This window comes from Phodopus roborovskii, unplaced genomic scaffold (assembly GCF_943737965.1).
Source record: "Phodopus roborovskii unplaced genomic scaffold, PHOROB, whole genome shotgun sequence".
In the NCBI taxonomy this organism is placed as follows: Eukaryota; Metazoa; Chordata; class Mammalia; order Rodentia; family Cricetidae; genus Phodopus; species Phodopus roborovskii.
This window is the reverse complement of record NW_026126482.1, coordinates 2,346,568-2,363,136: the sequence shown is the minus strand read 5'-3', so window position 1 is coordinate 2,363,136 and position 16,569 is coordinate 2,346,568. Positions and strand designations below refer to the sequence as shown.

Genomic DNA, 16,569 nt, shown 5'->3' with positions numbered 1-16,569 from the left:
CTTATTTTACATATCGATTTCAGTTCCCTCTCCATCCCTCCCTCTCTTCTACCCTCCCATGCCACCCTCATATCCAATACACACACACACACACACACACACACACACACACACACACACACTCCACATGTAGGGTGATGCCTTCCTGGAGGGGTCATCTAAATCTGTTCAGTCATTTGGAGTAGGGCCTAGGCCCTCCCTTCTGCCTCTAGGCTAAAGGAGTATCTCTCCATAGGGAATGTGCTCCCAAAGTCCTTTTGTGCACCAGGAATACATCCTGATTCCACTGTCAGAGGTCCCTTAGACTGCCTAGGCCTTCTAACTGAGACCCATGTTCAGGGGGTCAGAGTCAGTCCAATGCTGGTTTCCCAGCTATCAGTCTGGGGGGTCCATTAGCTCCTCCTTGTTCAGGTCAGCTGTCTCTGTGGGTTTCTGTAGCCTAGTCATGTCCTCCCTCTCTGCATCTGGATTCCAGTTCTGCTCAGTGTTTAGCTGTGAGTGTCTGCTTCTGTTTCCATCAGCTGCTAGATGAGGGCTCTATGATAGTGGATAAGTTAGTTATCAATCTCATTATCAGGGAAGGATATTTATGGTAACATTTCCACTGTTGCTCAAATTGTTAGTTGGGGTCAGTCTTGTAGGTCTCTGGACATTTCTTTAGATTCAGTTTTCTCTTCAAACCTATAATGGCTCCCTCTTTTATAGTATATCTTTCTCTCTCTCTCTCTCTCTCTCTCTCTCTCTTTTCTCTCATCTATTTCCTGATGCATCTCTTAACAATGCCCTATTTACAAACCAGCTACAGACTATAGTAAAAAACCTGATATAGTTGAATCCGGATACATTTCATTTATAAGAACAAAAGATTAAGACAAGGTTTCCTTTGGGTCATTATTTGTCAGTTTCTGACTTTCTACAGTTCCTGGCATTTCCATATTTATCTCTTACTGTGTCTGGCTCCTTCAGACCACTCATATGCATTGTTTTCAAGGCAGATTCTTATCTGAATCCCAGGATATCGTCTAAGTGCTGGTTAGAGTGCATGTTGACAGGGGTGTGTCATTTTTGTTTGAATTCCTGCTGCATCTCTGGATTCTAGTATCCTTTTTCACTTTCTCATAAGGGAAAATTAACCCTCCCCAGGATGACTGACAAGTCTGCCCAAATCTGGGTGAGCCAGGTAAGAACAGTGAATAGAGTTGTGCCTTTACCAGCAACAGTGTGTAAGGGTCCCCTTCCCCATATCCAGATCAGAATTTGTTGTCATGTGTGTCCATGATCATTGCTAGTCTGACTGACATATGATGGGATATTTACATTGCTTTAATCTGTATTTCCCAGGTAGCTAAGGATTTTGAAAATTTTCTAAGGTGTCGACCAACCATTTCTATTTCTCCTTTTGAGAACTCTGTCCAGTTTAAAAACCCATATTTCTAGTTGGTTTGTTTTCTTGTTTATTATTTTTCTATTTTGTATATGTTCAAGAGATACTAATCCTCTGATAGATGTACAGTCAGCCAGTATGTTCTCCCACCGAGAAGACGGTCTCTTCATTCAGTTGACAGTTTCCTTTGCTGAATCCAAACTCTAATATGAAGTCCAGTTTGGAAGTAGTTGGTCTTAGTTCCTATGCTACACAGTCCTGCCCAGAAAGGCCTTCCCTGTCCCACAAGGCTGAAATGTACATCTTACTTCTTCTTCTGGAAGTTTCCATTCATCAGGTCTTAGGCTGAGGTTTTTGACTCATTCTTGTGGAGTTTTTCCCAGGGTGAAGAATAAGGACCAAATTTTATTTTTCTACAAGTGAAGGTTTTCTGTTATTACTTGTTTAAGGTTTTGTCTCTTCCTCAATGTATGTTTTTTTTTTTTTTTTTTTTGACATCCTTGTAAAGTCACTTAACTGTAGCTGTGTGGATTTATATCTGGCTCCTCTGTCTTAATACAGTGTTCTATGTATCGGTTTCATGTGCCAGTACCATGGCTCTCTACTATAACTTGAAATCAGGAAGGGGCTATTGCTCACAGTATTCTTGGTCCTTTGTGCAACCATGTAAGTGTTTGAGTTGTGGTTTTATATGTCTGTGGAAAATAAAGCCAGGATTTTTACTATGATTGCACTAAATCTGTAGAGCGCTTGTGCTGGGACAGCCAATTTCACGTTAATTCTTCCAGTCCACAATCATGGAGGGCCTTCCCATCTTCAGGTGTCTTCCTTCATTGTTATTTACCATTTCTTCAAGTTTTCACTGTAGATGTTTTTCGTTTACTTAGTTAGTTAGATTTATTCCTACATATTGTATATTTTGTGCCCATTGTGAATAGGTTTTTGGTTTTTTTGCTTTGTTTTGTTTTTTGTATGTTTTCCACTGGTACATAGGCTAGAGATGTGTGTGTGTGTGTGTGTGTGTGTTAACTTTATATCTTGCCACTTCGCTAAATGTCTCTTATCAGTTCTAAGACTACTTTGTGGAACAATTTGAGTCTGTTATGTACAGAATAACATTCTGTGCTAACAGGACTGCTTTGTTTCTTTTCCTATTTGTATCTCTCGTTGGTTTGTAATCCCACTTTTGGGACTGTAATCTCATTACAACATTTCTCTTTTCCCCTTACCTTCTTCCAAACCCTCCCATATAGAACTGTCTGATGTTCAAATTCATGGCTCCTATTTTTCTCATCAACCATGTGCTCATGTGTTTGTTTACACATGCTCATCCTAAATGTAACCTGCTGAGGTCAAATATAGTCACTTGCATTTATGTTTTCTGCACTGATTTTTTTGGTGGGGCTGGCACTGGACAGCCAGTCGGTGAGTTCTCCCTCAGGGAGGCGCCCTCTTCCACTTCCAGGGCCACTCAGTTGCCTGTGGTTCATTGTACAAGTTTGTGGCCTCATGGCTTTTGTTCATGGGGGTTGGTGTCATCCTTGTTCAGCTCACGTTTGGCCGGTTGTGTTGGTGAGACTCCACGAGTATAGTTTCTGATGTTATGAGGAGAAACAATCTCATAGCAAAGCCCCAAATCCACTCTGCTTTCACCATCTTTCTGTCCCCCCGGCCAATGTCTCATGAGTCTTAGGTGCTAGAGTGTTTTGCAGATGTATTCACTGAGACTAGGCTCTGCAATACTCTGCATTCTCATCTGTTGGGGTTTTCTGACAAGTCTCCATCTGTTCCTTTCTTCTTTTCACAATTCTTCATTGATTCTTTGGGGATTTCGCATCATTACTTCATTACCTTCCAATCTGCCCCTTACCCCGGTAGCATGTTCACCCAAGAGAACTCCCCTAAATTAATGAAAACAAAACATACCACACTCCCCCATCCTTCCAACATCTTTCATTCACCCTACTGGCACTGGGAGCTACAGTGTGTCACATAGTATACCCTTGTGTTCAGACAGCCCCCACCTGCAAAATATTGAATGCACTGAGTCTTGGGTCTGGCTGAAGACCTCTGGCACACCATTATCTCTGGGCCGTCACCCAGTACATCTCCTCAGATATACTGCTGATGCTCCATACCATGGAGATCCTGCTAACGCCCCACAGGACCAGCCCTTCACTCATGCCAGCAGGTCATACATGGGATGGATGTTAGGGTGAGCCGACCCAAAGCCCAGATTATGGGTCTGGGGGGTTGAGCTGGTCAGTCTGAGCCACTGGGACCACTTCCCCCTCAGGCAAGGTGTAGAGTCAGCTCTCCTAGGCCCAAGCCATTGGGGACAGCTTTCCCACACTTGTGGTAAGGCCTGGGATCATCTCTCCTGCTGCAGTGTTCAGTGAGGGTCAGGACCAGTTATCCCAGGACCAATGTGGGGTGGACCTGGTACAGCATGGGCACTGGATTTCAACAGATGTGATTCCTATGACCCTTGTGATAACACGGGCAATGGACATCATCCCAGACCCCAGCTGCAGCAAGAATATAGACCTAAGCATGACCCTTAGCAGCAGCTCAGGTCTGGACTTCATTACGTCCCTTGTGGCTGCACAGGACACCTAGGTGAGTATGGCCCCAACCGCAGAAAGGCCCTCGGACACCAATATAGTTGAGTCAGATCCTGGGCATCCATACAGCTCTCAGTAGTAACAGGAGCCATGGACATCAACCCAGACCATAGCTGCTGCTGTGCAATGGTCCATACAAGCTTCCTGGGCCTGGATGACACAATGGCCCCAGGTGGCAGCACAGGCCACCCAGATTTTCATGACTCAGGTGGCAGCATGGCCCTCAGACACCAACAAATGGCCACAGGTTCTTCCCAGACCCCTGGCATCTGTGTGGTCTTTGGTGGTACCATGGGCCATAGACATCAACACAGAACCTGGCTATGGTGTCAGAAGTCACCATGAAGTCACTATGATCCCAGGTGGCAGCTTTGAGTGACCTCCACAGCAGTGTGGCCCTTAGATACCAACATGGTCCCAGGTGATGGCCCCTGGCAGACTCCTGCTATCGGCATGGTCTTTTATGGCATCAGGAGCCACAGGCATCAACACAGGCTCTGGTTGTAGTAGAGCTAGGGACCCAGAGGTGGCCCCCATTTCAGTCCAGCTTGAATGTCACCATGGCATCTTGTAGCAATGGAGGCCACTTAGATCTATGTGGCCCCTGCTGCAGCATGAGCCTCAGATCTCAGGCCTCAGGAGCTGTCCCAGAGCCAGAGTATTTAGATGGCCTTTGTTAGTATTAGAGGCCACAACAGTCAATCCAGACCCTGGCTAAGGTAGGGCCACAGATCCAGACATGGCCTTACACCAGAGTCCAGGCTTAGATGTCACCATGGTCCTGGGTGATAGAATAGGCCTTCCAGATTAGCATGGCTCCCGTGACAGCTTGGCCCTCATGCCCACCATGGACTCGGGTGTCTGACCAGGTCCTGGTCATCCACATGGCCTTCAGTGGACATCAACACGCACCCCTACTGTGGTAGGACCATTAACACAGACAGACAGGCCTGGATGCCACTCTGCTTTTCTGTGGCAAACAGGCCACCATTAGTCCATGCCTAACTGCCCTTGTCTCTTCAGAACGGCCTCTTACCACAGCACGCACACAATCTCACCTCTTCTCTCTCATTTCTCCACTATGTGCTTGTTCATCATCATGGCCAGTGGATGCCTTCAGGCAGGCCAGTCTTCAAGAACCTTGGTTGCCCTATGGGTACCTCCTACCCATCTGAGCTATGTGGCATCAGATGGGCCTGTGGATGCCTAGGAAAATTTTCTTGATGAGGGGTGACACCTATACATACCTGTGAGTATAAGGACACATGTTCATATAGTATTGTCAGAAATTGTGTTGGTTTAGTGAATTATTGGTTGTAGATGCTTCTCCTTCTGTAAGCATGATTTCACTAGCACTGAATTAGTCACCCAGGTTTCTGATACCAGGCATAGCATCCATCTTTTTGATCAGGTCTTACAATCAATTAGAAAGTCTTTGGTTACCATAATCATGATACATACAGCCTTTATTGTGTTTGGGTGTGCACCCAATATTACTTTATCATAAAATGATGTTGGGCTCTTGTCAAAGAGAATTTTTGTGATTTCTATCTCATGTCAATATATGTAGTTGGTAACTTTTGTTGATTTCCATATGGTGGTCTACTGAATCTCTGGAATGAAGACAACTTAGTCACAACAAATTAACTTTTGATAAGTCTTTGAATTTGATTGGCAGTATTTTGTTAATACCTTTTAGACTTTTGTAGCTAAGAGAAAGGGTTTTCTAAATTTTGTAGATGCTGCTGCTGTTGTTGCTGAATCTAAACCTGTGTTTGGTACCAGGATAATACTGGCTCCATAAATCATTTGAGAGGGACTGAGTAGGTGAAAGGTGTGGTAGTTGAGGGAGGAAAGGTAAGGGAGTAAATGATGTAATTATATTTTAATTTTAAAAGAGAAAAAGGAAAAGGTTTTCATTTTGGAAATAACTTGAGTGTTATCAGTATTGTATAACATTTTTGGAAAGTCTTCAGAGAGGCAGTCTGGTCCTGGGTATTTTTGTACAAAGGGGTAGAATTACTTTTGTCAGGTATTTATTACTGCTTAAAACTCATTATTGGCTCTGTTTACTCATTTATATATTTTTTGTTTTGTTTGGCTTTTATCTAAATGTTTATTCATTTCTTTCATACTTTTTCCACTTAGTGAAATAGAGGTTTTTAAAATCTGACTTTATGATTGTTCTGGATGTATTTATATCTGCTGTAATGTCTCCTTTTTTGTTTCCAATCTTATAAACTTGGGTCTTCTCTCATTCCCATTAATTTAGCTAAAGGTCTGCCACTTTTTAAATTTCTTTCAAAGAATGAATTTGGTTTCATGGATTTTTCATATTTTAAAAAAAATTTCTCTTTAATAGTCATGCATGCATGACCATTCTTTACAATCCTCCCATCACTTCCAGGCTCCTTTTCTTCCAAATATCATCTGTGACACTTATTTGTTTTTAAGTTTCTATTGAGTCCTCCTATTGTATGGGGAGTATAGGTAGCCTCTCAAGGTTCACTTTTCAACTGTGAATCCCCCTACACGTATAAGCCATCAATGGTTAATAGCTTCTTGGATAGGGGTGAAACCCATTTGAGCCTCTCCCATCCATGCTGGGATCTTGGCTGGCTTGAACTTCTGCCAATCTTATGGATGCCATCCCAGCCACAATGAAACTTCACTATTTTCTCTCAAGACAAAAAGACCAGACATATAGAAACAGAGAGTAAAATAGGAGCTGAAGAGAATTGACTGAAATTTTGAAAGGAAAGGGGAAGGGAGGGCAAAGATAAGGTGGATAGTGTTTGGTAAATCCAACAGAAGAGAGAATGCTTTAGCCACTTGTACTGCACAAGTAACTAGAAACTTCTAGGTATCTACAGAAAGATCTTGAAGACACACAGAAATTTTAATATTTGAGTATATTTCAACGACAATTACAATGATTGTGTCACTTCGGTTCATATTATATGTGTAAACTGAATTTTATATGCGTTCCAGAAAGAACAAATATTATGCCTCAGTTAAATAACAGGTTTAAATAAAATTCAAAACCAAAGCAATTTTGAAATCAGCTTTGCCCCTACACGTTTTAGTTAAGTTTAGTTCCCATTAAGGGCTGTGGAAGATGTAGGCTGTGGGAAGCTGAGGTCAAATCTGCATAGACTAGTTAATTTATTGTCCATTGGGATATAGGCTAAGACCAGCACTCATTGTTTGAGCACATGTATACAAAACTGTATATGAACATAAGAAATACATAAATACATATACACATATATACACTATTTCTCCATACTCACATGCTTATGGCAAAGTTCAGTGCATCAGACAATAAGCTCAAGATTTAATGACAGGACCATGTCTATGGCAGACTATAATGAAATGTCCCTCTTGCCATTTTGTATGTTGAAGTACTCAATAATCTGGAAGTGTCACTTGAACCACAGCACTGTAACTACAGACATGGGGACCTTGATGTCCTTGACACAGTAACTGGGAAACTAGTACAGGGTTGAGGGGCTGGACAAGGGAGAGCCCAGCTCAGTCCTGTTCAGTAGAGCAGTATATGGTGCGATCACACTTCACAGAGAATCGAACTGGGTAAATTAATGTTGGTTAAAAATTATCAAATCTAGAAACATTCATAAAGTCTCTTGGAGAACCCTATATGTAGACCACTCTTTCCCCTAGAATGCCACCATCATACTCAATGCTGTCTTCAAGGTAAATTACTTGCTTGACTCTAAAAATAAATCACTTCAGAAGGCAGAGAGAAACTAGAAATTATATTTGAATTTAATCTTTAAAGACACCATCTGAATAGCCATTAAAATTGAAAATTTACAGTAGCTGGCAATGTTGAAATAGAGTGAGCAGGCTCCAGAATCCACATTGCAGTGTAGCTCTTCAGGAACTCGACTGTTGAACATACTCGGCAAAGGCTGGTCACCGTGCAAAGGAAGACACGCCACCGAATGCTGCCTCTGTCAAGCCCTCCCTTGTGGCCACCAGGCAGCTCAGAATATATTGGGGAAGCTGGCATATGAAGCAATTGCACAGTGGTTGTTTTGATCTTTAGCGATCTTCATGTAGCCATTTATGCCCCATTGTTCACCCCAGCTGGAAGGAAACATGGTTTTCATTTAACAGAAAGATCATTGAATGATAGATAACATACAATAACTGGCAAGAGACCAACTTAACAGAAGGGTCAGAAAAAGTTGAGGGTCTACCCTGAGTACCAAGAGGTACCTCACATAGGATTGTGAAGACCATGGCAGAGAAAGGGTAGTTCAGTCTTAACTAAGCTGTCAGATTTTATAAAAAACAATGACATGAATTAATTGACACCCACAAACAACAGTGATGGAATGAAAAGTTATGACACCATATTGTGAATAGGTAGCTTATGGTATAGGGTAGCTCAGAGGCTAAGGACTAGAGATCAGTTAGCCATTTTAAAGCCAGATTAACACTGTAGTGTCCCTACAGCCAGTTCTCAGGACACGGTACACAAGCTGGCACAAGCTGTCTAACCAAACTAGACAGTGAACTCCTCAATCAGTGAGAGGCACTGCCTCAGTGTAGAACTTGGACAATGACTGAGGAACAACTGAAGCTAACTAACATCGGGCCCCTACACACGTGCAACTGTGCACACAGGCGTCATGGACGTAAAAGCACTCTTGCGTGCACTATCCCTCATACACACACATGGAAGAATAAAAACAGACTTTGGTCAACTTAGGTGGAACAAAGTTCCTAGCCTGTGAACTCAAGCATTAAGATGATCTCTTTGAGAGTCCTCCAGAAGGGCAGGCAGCCAGTGCTTTTAAACACTGAGCCGTCTCTCTGGTCACCAGAATTTCAAATACAGATTTTTTTTTGGCGGGGGGGGGGGGAGGGAGAGTTTATACCTGTTCTTGATCAGCCAGTAGTTATTACCATCCGTTTCATTTCCCTCAAATCCATAGCCAACCACCAGAACTGAATGATTGATAAGATAACTGCTGCAATTTGGCTCATGATAAATACCTGAGAAATAAAGCAGATGTGAGTTGCACGGACACCTGACTGTGACCACCACCATCAAGAACGGAAGCATTTCAAAGATCCCAGAAATGATGTGAGCTACAGACAGACTTAAGAGCCGAATAAACTGAGAATACTAATACAGAAGACCGAAGAAACCAAAGTAAGCATGGATTTGTTGATTACAAGTTGCTTCGGTGCTTATAAAATGAGTAATCGGAATCTTTAATTTTTAAACTAGGAGTTCATGCCAAGTAAAACTCTCTGAATAAGACTTTCTTAATTCAAGGATGTTATTAATAATTTGATTCAGGTGTACAGTCTCCATAAAACTATCAAACACCCACCAAATTGAGGACAGATTTTAAATAAGCTAAACAACAAATTTTATGAAATGCGATGTACTCGCTTACATGACAGGGTCATATTAATTAAAGATAGAACCCAGTATTATTGGGTGGGGATGAAAATCCAGACGCCCAAACAGCACTTCATGAGCACCGCACGGCATGGGGATGTCACTTTTTCTCGTATCTGGAGGGAGATATACTTACCTCCATTGTAGAACCTGAAAGAATCGTGGGAAGCATCAATTGCAGCAGAGACGGGCCCAATTGTTGCTACAGCAACCAGTAGGTAATCCTCATTTGCTGGGAGGGTCACAAACTCTGTGATATAAGCTTTAGAATTCTCAGGCTTGTACCTGCAGGGTCCTTCCTTAAAATGTATAGGGATAAGAGGCTCAGTTACTTCCACACACATCCTGGGGCTGTGCATCAGAACCACAACCCTGCAGTTGCCAGCCGAGCATCCCCATGTCTGGACTGTTGTAAATCACTCCAGGAAATGAGGTGTTACTGGGAGATTTGGAAATGAAAATCAGCTCTCACACCTTCAATGAAACCTCACAGGTCTTTAAGTCTGTAAGAAATCATGCAGGGAGGTATGTCCATTAAATGTGGGATGGTTCACATATTCTTTATGTGTGTGCACAGAAGCAAGAGCAGCTACAAGGAAACCATCGCCTTAGAAACCTGTGCAATGATGCTTTCATGAGACCATTGATGGTGTAGCATGACTCTACCTCCCAATGTGTGTTATGAAGACAATGGATTATTATACAATTGCCCCTTGCCTGAAGCTGGCTGAAATGACAGTGGCATAGAAGGTTCACTTACTTTTGCCTCATATGGATAGGTTTCCTCAGCCTCTAGACCTCCATTGTGCAAAACATACTTGTAGGCCCTGTATGCGGAACCCCAAACACAGCCATTATTGCCATGAGGTTTAGAGCAGTCCACTAGGTTCTGCACACTCAGAGTGGTCAGGTTGCCAGTTTTCCAGAACATCTGTCCTTCTATGGCACCGACAGCAGCAAAAGCCCAACAAGAACCACACTGACCCTGAACAGGGAAGTAAAGATTGTCAATACTCAAACAAATTCATCCCAGCAACCACACAGACAGATATAGTATCTGATAGATGCCCAGGGAAAGAGATAGTGCTCTCCTAGAGGACATGGCTGCTGGTGGTTAGCACATGCCCCCAGTTGATGGACACACAGACACAGACATTTGAGTAGGACCTACTGCTTTTATGGGTTATCAATGACAAGAAAAGGAGAAAGAAATCCCAGAGACAGATGCAGTAGAGGACAACAGTTAGACAAACAGTGTGTGTGTGTGTGTGTGTGTGTGTGTGTGTGTGTGTGTGTGTGTGTGATGAATTCCTAAGATAAATAGCCATAGTATAAATGCAGGGAGCTTTCACTGAAGAAATAAAAAGTGAACTGCACATTTCTTCATACTCAGTATACACACAGATACAGCAAGTATTTAGTCTTCAAAGTGGTTTAAGATTACGGACATGAGTTGCTACGTCACCTGGTTCCGCACAGGAGTCACAAAGCCTTTCTTTGTCCAGTCCTCAGATTTGGGTAAATGGTTAAGTAGAGGATTTTGGACACTTTTCACCTTCATGGCAGCTGGAACTGGAATATCAGTCATCAGTGTTCTGTATTCTTCACCGGTCTTCAAGGAAAATAACATTAGTGAACAAAGCAAAAACAAACTATGAAAGCAACCCACCAAAGCAAACCGAGGTAAAACAAAAGGACCCCGTGTAAAGAACTGATGAAAGCCTAGTGTGCAGCAACCCACGCCACACTCACCATGTCACCAAAGGCGTTCATTTCCATAGTGAAACCATGCTTCCCCAGGCCACCCTCTCCATTGTGCATTTGGATTATCTTCATGTTTTCTTCCCACACTACTCGCTTCCACATTTCTTCTTCCTGAAAATGAGCATAATGAATGGCACTTCCTCATAACTAAACTCTGGAAAGTGGACTAGCTGCTGCAGGTGGACAGGGGTCAATGAGAGGGAGCTACAGACATGGCAGCCACATACATGCCACATGCGGAGGAAAAGAGAATCTGGTCAGCCTGTGCTCACAATGCCTGTGATTAGGTAATTTTTTTCAGCGAGAGGTGAGGTCTGTGACATCTAATGTGTCTACACACTTTCTGCAGCAGTGACAATTCATCCTGAGGTCCTTCTGGGCAGTTTTCAAGTTACCAACCTGGCTGTATGATTTTCCGTATTTCGTCTTCCACTCTTGCCATTTAGCATCCAAACTGGGATCAAGCGCTGGAGCTGCTGAGGCCACTCCGAAGCACAGGATGGTCAGGAAGACAGCAGGAGTCATGTCTCAGGGACCTGGAGAGGTAAGGGAAATGAAGACGTGGCCACACCAGTATCTGTAAAATGTCTTCCTACTCCTTCCTAAGAAATCAGTCCATCTGTGGTCAATAACATTCTTTGAACCACTCTTCCAAACACTTAGAAAAGGCTTAGGATAGGTTTCAAACGAATCAACCACTGATAGTCATTAGGACCAATGCAAAACAAAGAGCATTTACCCAGCATTCTAGCAATGAAAACTTCAGGTGTACTACGTCTTATTATTCAATAAAGGTCTCCGCACACACTGAGAACCAGAAGCAGAAAGACAACCATGGGCTTAGGATATCACTGACTCATGATATAAACCAAGCAAGACTCCTATTACGTGGCATCAGATCCAAATTTCAAGATGAACCCAAGAATTGGGACCACATGGCGTTGTCTCCCTTTCTAATACACAGTGAGTAGTGGGCTTGTCTTGCTTCCTCCCTTATTGAACGAAAATTTTGTGAAATGTCTTCTATAAAGAATATGGGAAAGGCCAGGAAATGTTGGTGCACACCTTTAATACCGGCACTCAGGAGGCAGAGGAAGGCAAAACTCTGTGAGTTCAAGGCCAGCATGGTCTAAAGAGCGAGTTCCTGGACAGCCAGGACTACACATTTGGGGACGAATCACAGACACTGTTACTTCTCTCCTACAGTTTGGACCATGCAAACAAACTCTCCACACGCCACCTCAATGGGACTGAGGTCACATTGGAAAACCACAGGAAGCCAGATCCTCAAGTGGAGATGGAGTACAATAGCAAGCCTCTAGTGGGATTTCAGGTTCAGGACTTGCAGGGTCTTTAGAACACTTCCCAAAAGACCTGGATAGGGACATGCTTCCTTCTACTACATCTACACAGGTCAGCTGAAACAGAGTTACCCAAGGGTTCTGTACAGGAAATAATCTTTATCACCCAGGAGGTAGTAATGATGGTTACTGGTGTAACTTGAGTCACTCTCTGTGGACAGACTCAGGTGTGTATTTACAGGGAACCTATGCAAACCTGTACCCAGGGAACAAGAGGTCTGGATTCCTCTACTTTTTCCATCCCCTCTCCTCCACCTACACACAGAAGGATAGCTGAGCCTTAGAATATACTCTCCTTCTTGGGGATCTCCCTGATTCTCCATGGAGTCTCAAGGACCCCCTCCAGGATCATTTCCCATTCTGCCTTGGTGCAGACCGAGCCTCACCTGTGGTGACTTATGCTGCTTCAGTCCACCCACAGACTCAACTCCACGGAGCTTGCCAAGGACCCAGGATCTGACCCAGCAATACTTAGCTCAGGCTTAAATCCCAAGTATGTAGACAGTTGTCCCCACCCCTCAGCCATGCCTGCCATTTGATTGGCCGTGTTGGAGACTGGATGAGACCCCCCCAGGCACTTTGACTTTAGGCTTTTTCTGAGATATGACTTCAGCCTGATGCTGTAAGTTTGAGCCTGGGCTGCCTCTGTTGACCTTGTCAAAGGAAGTTAGATAGCCATCCTGTAGGCTGTAGATCACAGTATATCTGGTATTTTGCTTGCAGATTGTGTTTCTCGGAAGAGCTATGTGGCAGTGTACCCTCACAGTTTAGAACGGGAAGATTTTGTTACAATCCCTGGCATGGGGTTAGTCAGTGCATTCTATTTTGTATATAGTCCACTGCTATGGTTGGATCCTGTGAGAACACAGACCTTGGGATGCTCTGTTTTCCCCGTGTCAGAGGGCAACACAGTTGGGTCTCACAGGAATCTTTAGGAGAGAGTGACCCCCAAAGAGGTAAGTGATATGCAAGGCTGAACCACAATAGGAATTATGAATGAGTGTGGCTGTAAGGGGTGTCGTGAAAGTTCCTGGTTTTCCTCTTGGAGAATGCAGTGAGCTGCCATCTAGAAGCATCATCTACTTGTCACTCTTCCTGGTAGCCTTAGGGGTACATGCATTGCTTTGCAAGCACCAAAAAGAGGTATTCAGAAGGCTCTCTTCTTCAGGGTAGCTCTGGACACTGAACAACAATCCTCTTTTATCCCCCGCCCACCTTAGCGCCCATCATTTCTTTTTGTCAGTGTAGGCATTTGGCTACTGCTTTTGGTTGAGTGATGAAAGGTAGTTTTCATTGCACCAGTATTAAAAAGTGGTACCATTAAGAGATATATTATCCCACACTAGAGACTGTCACATTTCTCTCATAGTCTCGGGTTCTATTATATCATAGGGCACACAGACACCACTGTGTCTTATCCATTGATTATTACATTTGCTGGCTTCTTGAGATCAGGGAAGAAATATATGATAGCGACCTTCCCTATGCTGTACACTACCCTAGAAATCGCTAACAGTAGGAGATATAGTGAAGGCTAACTTTTTAGATTTGCATAAATGTTCTTAGAGAAACTGAAAAGCATCAATAAGAGGTGTCGGCTCTTACTATTACCCACAGTCCTCTATGCTCTGTTTACCTTCTGCTTGTTTCCCTCTTCACACGTCCTATTCATTTTTAAATTCATTCTTTGGAGTATCATACAGTATAATTTTATCACGTTATTTCCCACTGCCTAACTCTGTGGGGATAGATTATTTATGATTTACTAAAGCTTGCCAGAGAGCTCAAAAAGCAAAGCTAGCCACAAGCCATAGAGCCAGGCAGTGGTGATGCACACCTTTAATCCCAGCAGCCATACTAGCTAGCCACAGAGACAGGCAAAAGTGGTACACACCTTTGATTCCAGGACTCAAGAGGCAAGCAGATGGATCTGTTAGTTCAAAGCCACACTGAGCTACATGAAACTGATCTAGTCCTGAAGAGAAACAGCTCACACAAAGGTGACATCAGCACGTGGGATCACACACCTTTAATCCCAGCACTAGGGAGGTATTAAAGGTAGAACCAAAATAGTGAATGAGAGAATCAGTCTCTAGCCACGTTGAGGAGAGCATAGCAGTCTGAGTGAATTTGAGGATCGTCCCTTTAGTCTGAGGTAGAAGTAAGAGCTAGTAGCTGGTGCTTCTTTGATCATCAACTTGAACCCCAAATCTGTCTAAGTTTTATTATTCGTGTTATACAACTCCTCCCCAATTCCTTCTATCTATCAATGTAACTTCGTGTTCCTTTACTCACTCAATAAAAGGAGAAAAAAAAAGCCACTAAAAAACAGAGTCTGATTTATGCTGTCTAGCTACCCCCAAGCATGTGACTTGCCACTGGAGAAATCTGATTTTCATTCTCCAAGCTGCTCTTACTTCTTGACTAGCAGTGGGTTCTTTGCACATCACCTTTCCTTCACGATGGGATTTTGTTTGGTTGAGCTCTAGGTCTTGTGCATGTTGTGACAGACATTTGAGTGTGCTCTAGGCCCTAGTTGTGGAGCAGTAAAATAACAGGAGGAGCATGTGTAAATTACTCAGGATAGGCATGACATCTCAGGGTTATTCGTCTTATATCCTGCCCACCCCACCCCCACCAAAAAAAAAACAACACAACACAGCAGGAATAATTTCCATCGATGCTTTGATTTCCATGACTGCCAGGTCTTCACAGATGCAGATGGCCTTCTTCTTGAGCAAACCCATGACCATGCATATGCACCTGCATCTCCTTTGCAAATATCTTCATCTTTCCACTGATCGTAACAAGACTCCAAGAGTGATTTTCTCTAAACATGATTTTTGAGAACACAAAAATCCATAAGGTAAGATGCAGATTATGAAAATGGACAGGGGGTTGGTGGGGAATAAATATGACACAGCTTTAAAATTAATGAAAATATTGTGCAATCAGATATCAAAGGAAGTATACATAACCTTTCAAACATGATATTAAATATTGAAATATTTATTTTGAGATGAAAACTATTATCTCATGGATATCTTTGTAAAACATTATAATGCTACCTACATAAAATTAAATTATGTAGCACTTCATTACAGGTGTTGACTTTCCATTGGATTTAATAATTTAAACTCACTAACACTGTGGCATATATCAACCCCTCTTTTATGTGTAAAATATTTCACTAGATGAATATGTATTTTATTTATATAGTCTTCAGCTGATGTTAATTTGTCATACATTTAGGCTAATATGCATAGTCTCTAGAATATTTGTGCACTTAAATTTTCCTTAATAAACATCGTCATTTGTTCATGCCATCTACAGAACAGGTTAAATCATATGAACAATTCTTTGAGACACAACCATACCGGCCTCTACCATTCCTATTGTAGCTGCATTCCTTAAACATAATGCCTAAGAATTCATTCAGACCAGGTCTGGAACTTTCATCCATCTATCTATCTATCTATCTATCTATCATCTATCTATCTATCCATCTATCTATCAATCAATCATCTATGTCTCTAATTCTCTCACCTTACCTTTTCTTTGCAGCCTTCATCCCTCCCTCTCTCCCTTCTTCCCTCCCTTCATCCTCCATGCATCAATTACTTGATATATTTCCTTCCCCAACTCCACCTTTTTTTAAAGATCTTTCTCCACATTTCCCTAATTTGCAATAATGTGGTGAAGCATGCTATAATCATAACAGATATGCATCCATGGTGCTAACCTGCAGGCCAAGAAGCGTGCTGAAATGGCATGCATCAACCCCTCCCTTTCTAGCCTGAGTTCCCATTCCTATTGGCTGTTCTTAGCTTTCCTATCATTCTAGGCAGGAGTGAAAATACTATGGCAACTTGCTACTCAGTTTTATTATTAAAATTGAGGAAGTAAATGGTGTTGAATGAAATTTTTTCCAAATGTTTTATAAAAGTTTTCCAAAATGTTTGATAACTCAAATTTCAGAATATTCTTGAAATT

At 42.6% G+C, this 16,569-nt stretch overlaps 1 protein-coding gene across 1 annotated transcript; it reads right to left on the bottom strand.

Moving 5' to 3' along the window:
- Positions 1-7,967: 7,967 nt before the first annotated feature.
- Positions 7,968-13,049, bottom strand: LOC127229146 (cathepsin J). The gene is made up of 8 exons (XM_051194155.1): positions 12,963-13,049; positions 11,615-11,751; positions 11,204-11,326; positions 10,917-11,063; positions 10,212-10,436; positions 9,588-9,750; positions 8,919-9,036; positions 7,968-8,121 (listed from the first exon to the last, which is right to left on the bottom strand). Exons 2-8 carry the CDS (start codon positions 11,738-11,740, stop codon positions 8,019-8,021), a joined length of 1,005 nt encoding a protein of 334 aa, XP_051050112.1. The 5' UTR covers positions 11,741-11,751; positions 12,963-13,049; the 3' UTR covers positions 7,968-8,018.
- Positions 13,050-16,569: the final 3,520 nt, after the last annotated feature.